This window comes from Varanus komodoensis, unplaced genomic scaffold, assembly GCF_004798865.1.
Source record: "Varanus komodoensis strain SLA01 unplaced genomic scaffold, ASM479886v1 scaffold16, whole genome shotgun sequence".
NCBI lineage: Eukaryota > Metazoa > Chordata > Lepidosauria > Squamata > Varanidae > Varanus > Varanus komodoensis.
In genome coordinates this window covers 17805464-17813285 of record NW_025335468.1, presented here as the reverse complement: position 1 = coordinate 17813285, position 7822 = coordinate 17805464, and the positions used below count along the sequence as shown (strand labels likewise).

General features: G+C 46.2%; 1 protein-coding gene across 9 annotated transcripts in view; it reads right to left on the bottom strand.

The window, feature by feature from the left end:
• TEAD1 (TEA domain transcription factor 1) overlaps window positions 1–7822 on the bottom strand; it is a 231230-nt gene that overhangs the window by 10292 nt on the left and 213116 nt on the right. For all 9 annotated transcript variants that reach the window (XM_044425625.1, XM_044425623.1, XM_044425626.1 and 6 more), the window contains 2 exons: window positions 5380–5520; window positions 4402–4554 (listed from right to left, as the gene is read on the bottom strand). In XM_044425625.1, the coding sequence (XP_044281560.1) occupies window positions 4402–4554; window positions 5380–5520 (294 nt within the window). The remainder of the gene's footprint in view (window positions 1–4401; window positions 4555–5379; window positions 5521–7822) is intronic.

Sequence of the window (7822 nt, the reverse complement as noted above, 5' to 3'; positions counted from 1 at the left end):
TACGAGGATCCAGTTCCCACTCGTGAGAAGTGAAGATGTGTCTGCTGAGAAGATCCGCGTGCACGTTGTCTGTGCCAGCCAGATGAACGGCCATCAGAGTAATGTGTCTCTGAATGCACCAGTCCCAAATTCTCATAGAAAGCCTGGCTAAGGTCGGTGACTTCGTCCCTCCTTGCTTGTTCAGATAAAAAACGGTCGCTATATTGTCCGAAGTTATCTGAACGATCCGATGATGAAGGAGGTCTTTGAAAGAACGAAGGGCCTTGAAGACTGCCAGCAGCTCTAGGAAGTTGATATGATTCGTGGATTCTAGACGAGTCCACGTTCCCTGGGTAGACAGGCCAGAGCATATCGCCCCCCATCCTATGAGAGACGCGTCGGTACCGAGAGTTATCGAAGGAGGTTGCGCCCTGAAGGGGACTCCCATCACGAAATTGGTCGGTTTCAGCCACCAGCACAGGGAATGGAGCACGGAAGACGGAATCCGAATCCGTTTCGACTGTGGGTCCCTTTGTGGATGATACACCTTGTTGAAGAATAGTTGTAGTGGGCAAAGCCGAAGTCTGGCATGTGGAACTACGGCAACTGAGGAGGCCATATACCCCAGGACCCTCTGGATGGATCTCGCCGTAACCGTTCTCTCTTGTCGGATTCGATAGATATGGCGAGCGAGAGTCTGCTGTCTGTCCTGAGGGAGGAAGGCTTTCTCCAATGTTGAATCCAAGCGGGCTCCAATGAAGGTGAGCGTCTGTGTCGGAAGAAGAGAAGATTTCTCTGTATTAATTCGTAGGGTTGTATGGATGGTGTCTAGGAGTCCTTCTCTGGATTGCGAGACCAACAGCCAGTCATCGAGGTATGGGTAAATTTGTATGCCCTGAAGGCATAGGAAGGCACAGACAGGAGTCATGCATTTGGTAAAAACTCTCAGAGCTGTAGCCAGTCCAAAGGGTAGAACTGTGAACTCATTAAGTTGGTTTGCAACAGCAAAACGGAGGAAACGCCTGTAAGTTGGATGAATTGAAATATGAAAGTAGGTGTCCTTCAGGTCCAGTGAGGCGAACCAATCCCCTCTCCTTAACAACGGCAAAATATTTTGAAGGGTGGTCATACGAAACTTTCTCGGTACAATAAACTTATTCAAGTCCCGTAAATCCAAAATCGGACGTAGACCACCATCCCGCCTGGGGACCGTAAAGTATCTGGAATAGAATCCGTGAAGTCAATCAGATGGAAATACTTGACGAATCGCTCCTTTAAGGAGAAGTTGATGTATTTCGTCGAGAAGTACCGGCGAACATGAAGTAGACCGGATCGGACTCGATGGAGGAACGATGTCGAATTCTATTCGATAGCCGTGTTGAACGATGGATAATACCCACCGGTCAGATGTGATAGACTCACAAATGGGGAGTCGGCTTCGGAGCCGATCCCCAGATGAGAGGGGAGTGGGTATTAGAGGAGCATGAGGAGTGGTTCGCCAGTCCCGTCAGCGCTGCCTCCAATTGTTGAAACGACGGCGGCCCTGTTGGAAGCGCTGTTGCGGCTGAGGGCGGCGGCGCTGTTGATGCTGTTGTTGCTGGCGGTGTTGCGGCAGCCGTCTCTGCTGGTAGGACTACCTGTAGGACGGCCGATTCCAGGACCACTTATGTCTGTTGTATGACTGGATCTCCATCCTGCATGCCTTCATTCTTGACTCATGTAGTTTCTTGAGTTTGTGGTCGGTACATGAATGGAAGAGCCCGGAACCATCAAAAGGCATCTCTTCTATTCGCCGCTTGGTTTCCTCCGGGAAATTACAATTCCGGAGCCATGCGTGTCTCCGGAGGGAAACGGCACCGACCAAGGCCCGGGAGTCAGTGTCCACGTGGTGACGTGCCGTGGACAACTGCTGCACCACGACCTGCATGGCTTCTTTGATTAGGACCTTCGCAAGGCCACCCTGGTGGTCTGGGAGGGTGGAGGTGACGTTGTGGAGGCGCTGCATAATAAAATATTGATATCGCGCCAACGTCGCCTCGTAATTGGATATGCGAAGTCCTAAGCCCGAGGCAGCATAGACTCGCCTGGCCAGGGAATCTATTTTCCGGCCCTCCTTATCCCTCAGCGCCATATGTCCTCTCGCCTCTCTGTCTTGCGAGGATTCAACAACCGCCGAGTTTGGTTTCAGGTGCTTTAACAGGAAGGGGATGTCTTCTTCCCGGACCCTGTACATAGACTCATACCTCCTGGACATCGGCTGAAGATGTGAAGGTAGGTCCCAGGGCTGTGTCATCGCCTGCCTCAGGGTGGTTATAAGTGGCAGAACAATGGAGGTCGATTGCTCCCCATGGACGACGTCGTAAAACTTGTCCGTCGACGGTCCCGGGCGCTGGGCAGTGTCGATGTCCAGGGACTAGACAAGCCTCGACATCAGCTCCGCGAAGGAGACATGGGACTCATCGGGTGACGCAGGATCCTGGGATGTCACCACGACGTCCGGGGAGGTTGAGTCTACTTCAGAGTCATCCGAATCAGCACCGTAGTATGGTGGGGCAGAAGATGATGACTCCGCCAGTGAGAAGGAGCGGCTGCTTCCGCTTTGCGGGGATCGAGGTGGCACCCTCCTCGGATCCACTGACCGCGGTTGGTCGCAGGGCGGAGGTGAGGATTGCACCCTGGGAGCAGGGTAGTACACCACAGAAAGCGGGTCTCCCCAAGGTTGGTAGTAGGGACGACGCCAACTCTCCGGGCGTTGCTCTACCGAGCGGCTCCTCCGATTCCCTGGTGGGGACAGACCAGCTTCTGTCTCCAACATCACCGCAGGCATCGGTGTCGGTGACCTCACCCTAGGAGGGGAGTCCTGGATTTCCCCATCCGAAATAGACCCCCGTAGAGTTGGAAGGGGTGCAGGCGGGAGGTCGACCGCACGTCGGGGAGACCCTTGAGGGGTAACCCACATGGCCTCCTGAAGGATTGGTTCGGGCGGGGTTGGTATTGTAACCGCCACCGGTACTGAGGGTCCCATTGGCTCCGAGTCCCAATGTTGGGGACGGTCCGTGGACTTCGCCTTCTTTGGAGGCTTAGAGGCCTTCTCCTTTCTGGCCTTCTTATGGCCTGCCGGCTTCTCTTCGGCATGCTTCCGCTTCTCATGCCTCTTTTTTGGTGAAGCAGAGGGGGCCACTGAAGCAGACGCACCTTCATCCGAAGGGTGTGAGGATGGAGCCACAGAAGTGGAGCCAGGTTTTGGGATGGAGACGAGCGGGTCTGATTGCATCAGAGCCCTATCCCAAAGGAGCCTCCGAAGCCGGTTCTCGCGGTTCTTCCTAGCCTGCTTTGCGAAGGCTAGGCAATGAACATACTTATCCGTCCTATGCCCCTCTCCAAGGCAGAGGAGGCATAGGCCGTGCGGGTCAGTAGGTGCCATTTTTGACCCGCAATCCGCACATTTGCGGAAAGCCGCTCGCTGCGCCATTGCAGAAGAAAAGAAGAAGAAGAAGAGAGATAGTGCAGAGGGTAAGTATATATTTTTGTTTTTTTGATAGATCGAAGAAAGAAATAACAAGAGAAAAACTACACAGAAGCGGGAACAAAGAAAGGGGAAAGCAGTATAAGGGCAATATATAAGGAGAGAACCAAGAATAGCCAAAGCGAAAGCCGAAAGCAGCACGAGGCACAGTGAACGGCGGTCGCAAAGACTGAACAAAATGGCGGGCGCTCCGCTCTTTATAGGCCACAAGGGGGAGGGGAAGCGGAGCTTCCTGCCAAAAACCGTTAGCTATCAATCTTCCAGCCAAAGGCACTGTGCAGGCGCAGTACCCATATGTGTGATGCACAGAGGCCACGACGAAGAATAACTTTTACCTCTGCTCATAGAACTTTCTGTCCATGGAAGCCTCTGCTGGATTACAGATTTTCTGCCTTTCTTACTGCACAACTCTACTGCTAAACTGAGTGGCTGATGTGTCTTAGAAACACAAATATTTTTATTAGGCATTACATCTTAATCTTAACCCTTCTCCCTGCTGGGCTTCATACCAAATATTTCGGAGCCCAAGGCAGAGAGCAGAGCAGCCAGCTGGAACTGTGAATGCTTCCACACCTCCACCACAGCAGCTCAGTTTACATGCCTTCTTCATGGGTTTACCACTGCAAGGCCACATCATCATAGTTGTGTACTCCATCACATCAGTAACATAGAAAAGAGCCCAGCATGTGAGAGTGACCATGACAAGAATGGATGTTTAACTGGCAAAATTGCATGATAGCCAGTGGCTCACTAGGAAATCTTTAAAATGGTACCTACTTTTGAAATAGCATGCAATTTGACCCAAGGACATGGCATTTCTGACCCTTGCAAAGTAAAAATCCACCAGTTTCCAAAATATTACAAAAGGCAGTCATCAAATAAAAGTGAAACATTACCAACAAAATTGTAAAGTTTTCCAACACGCTGTTCATCATATATTTCTCTGGTAAATGCTTGAGCTTGTGGATGAAATTGATCATATATTCACACATTGGAGAGCGGTTTATTCTAAACACAAACCGGCCATTCTCAAACCGTGCATATTCAGTCTGAAAAAGATAAAAGAAAGCAAAGATGAAGCTCAAGTTTAACAATCAAACTGGGTCCCCCAAGAAATTCAAAGCTCTGTTTCTGTTTTTAAAAGGAACCATGGAATATTTTCATAAAAACATAGCATTTAGGATACATAGTTAAAGTAGTTAAGAGAAACCCTACAGGCCATGAGAGAGCAGTCCAGGGACCACCGAACTGTACAGAACCCCTTCTGCTATGACCTTGGAAAGAGATTGTGAGTTCTGACCCCCCATGCTTCACAGACACCACAGAAAGAACTGCGCCAGCTGTTCCTGATGCGGCAAACATGGTCTCAGGAAGAAGGAAAAAGATGCATTCTGGTATGCAGGGAGGGGAGTGGACAGGAAATGAAAAATCCTACAGCCTCTCCAACCCTGGTTCAGTCCCCTTCAGCATGCTCCATCTAGACAAAAGTAAAAGATGATACCAGAAAATTCTTCTGCATTCGAACAGCAGCAGAAGAGACTGTTTTCTCCCAAAATGTGCAAGCTCCCATACAGAATATCAGAGCTGTCACAGAGACCACTTGATTCAAGATTCAAGAATTTGCATGTGGTTCATGGAAGAATCTGTTTTCCCTCCTCCGCGTAGATAAGAGAATCAAGACCAATTATTGTGGTTGTGCCACCATTGCCAAAAGAACAGCATCACACGTGTCTAGAGCAGATGCATATAACAAGATTCTGTAGTACAAAACTGCATGTTCATCAACTCAAATAAAAGAAAAATGAGGAAGCATGCACTTTAAAGAAAACAGCGAGATTACAACAATAATCCAAGTATCAGTTTCTAAATCCTACCTCTACTTTTTCTACCACTTGCTTTCCAAATGAGCAAACTTTGGTGGAACAGGTGATTGTCATGTTTTCTGAGCTCTCATACTGACTAGTCACACCATAGAATGCTCCTGTATCATCTTGGATGTTGCAATTTAAGTCCGCCTAAGGGAAAAAATAACAGATTATTCTCAACTGCTACATCACTGAGAGAAATAATTAACTATTAGCATACTACCATTATAAGTGCCACACTTAAAATATAAATTGACACCATTGTCCATTTATTGGCCCATATTACAAACAAACTTGTAGCACAAAAGAAATTGAATTGATTCCTTTATTGATTCCCACTGAAGGAGCAAAAGAATTGCCAGGGGATTTGGCACTGTAAATTTGCAAGACAGGGTTGGGATGCAGACAGCACACCTGCAAACGTAGGCGTATTTCAAAGGGATGCCCTGAACAGTTCATATTGCCAAAGAGAACAGCTGCACTATTTCTCCAAGGCTTGGGTTCTTAGCTTCCAAATCATAAGAGCTTTTGACAACCCATTTTCTAACTAAAGCAATTAAAAATAACAAGATATCACAGGTCAGTGGAAAAGTAAGCACTTCTCTTTCCCCACCTGGAATCAGGTTGATAGGGACCAAGTAACAGTGATCTGGAAAAATAAATCATCCCTTTAACTTGAAAGGATTAGGGACATGTATTGTCCAGCTCCCTGCATTGGCCAGGAATAAAATTTTCAGATGAATGACGAATGCTCCCCTAGTCTACATATGAATGGTTTCTTTGCATACTGAGGATGAAAAGGCAGATACACAATTTCCCCTGTGTAATACATTCACAGAGGCAATATATAATATTATTTTTAAAAACTTCTTTGGCCATAGTCCATCAAAGCACCTTTATGGCATCAATTTATTTCATATTTGGCTATTTCTTCTACCTTCAACTTTCCATAGCATGATTGTCATCTCCATGAAGTCTTGCCTTCTTATAATGTACTCAATGCATGTTGGCTTAAGTTTTGTCATTTCTGCTTCCAGGGAAAGTTATGGCTTGATATGCTTTCTGTAATTTCAGGGTATTCACAAAGCTCTCCTCCAGCACCATGTTTCAAATACATCAATTTTCTTCCTGGCAGCTTTCTTTACTGTCCACTCTTCACATCCTTACATAGTGATCAATGTGGTTGATGGTGGCCTTGATCTCCCATGAAATGTTCTTACACTTGATGACGTTTTCTACATTTTTCATTGTTGTCCTTCTTCACTCTTCCTCTGATTTCTTAGCTGCAGTCTCCCTTTGAATTGAAGACCGAACCATAGTATGTAAAATCTCACAATTTCAATGTCTTCATTATTAACAGTAAAGTAACATATTTCTTCTGTGTATTTCTTAAATACTGTCCTGCCTGTGCACTTTCTTCTTTCATTTCCATCAGGAGTTGTTTTAACTCATTGTTGCATTCTGTCACAAGATGGTATCATCTGTATATCTTAAATTGATGATGTATCATCCACAAATGCTCTCTCCTTCCTCTGATCCTAAGCCAGCTTTCCTTAAGATGGGCTCTGTGTACAGATAGAACAGATAGGGAGGTAAAATGTAGCCTTGTCTGATGCCTTTGCTTATGTGAAGTCATTCTGTTTCTTGATATTCTGTCCTAATAGAAGCTTCTTATCCATGATGCAGGTTACACATCAGGACAATCCAGTGCAGAGGCACACCCATTTCTTTCATGGTCGTCCATAGTTTCTTATGATCCATACAGTCAGAGGCTTTGCTGCAGACCATAAATCACAGATTCTTCTTCTTCTGAAATTCTATAGTGTGCTCCAGTGGCCAACGTGTATTTGCAAGATGATCTCAAGTGCCTCTTCCTTTTTGGAATGTGGCTTGAATGTCAAGCATTTCTCATTCCATACCAGGTGAAATTCTTTGTTGCAAAACCTTGAGCATCACTTTGCTGCCATGGGAAATTAGTGCAATTGTCCTTTAATTGCTGCATTCCTTAGCATCTTCTTTCTTGAGGATTACAATATATATTGAAGGTTTCAGTCTGTGGCCCTTATTTTGTTTTCTGTATTTGTTTACATATTCTCGGTAGGATTTAGGCTGATTCAATATCTGCAGCTTAGAATAGTTCTTTTGGTACGCTTTCTACTCTGGGTGCTTTATTTCTTCAAGGTGCTTTCAGAAATGCTTGCACTTCACTCTATAACACTGTAAACTCTTCCACATAGGATTCCTCTTCAAAGGAGTCTGTCGTCCTTTCATCTCTTCTGTACAGTTCTTCTGTACATTGGTTCCACCTTCTGTTTATTTCATCTTGGCCAGATAGTATTTTCCCTGTTGGTCTTTCAGCATACCTAATCTAGGTCAGAATTTCCCTTTTACACTGTATCACAGAATGAGTACACCCCTCCCATTTTGTAAATATTTTATTATATCTTTTCAT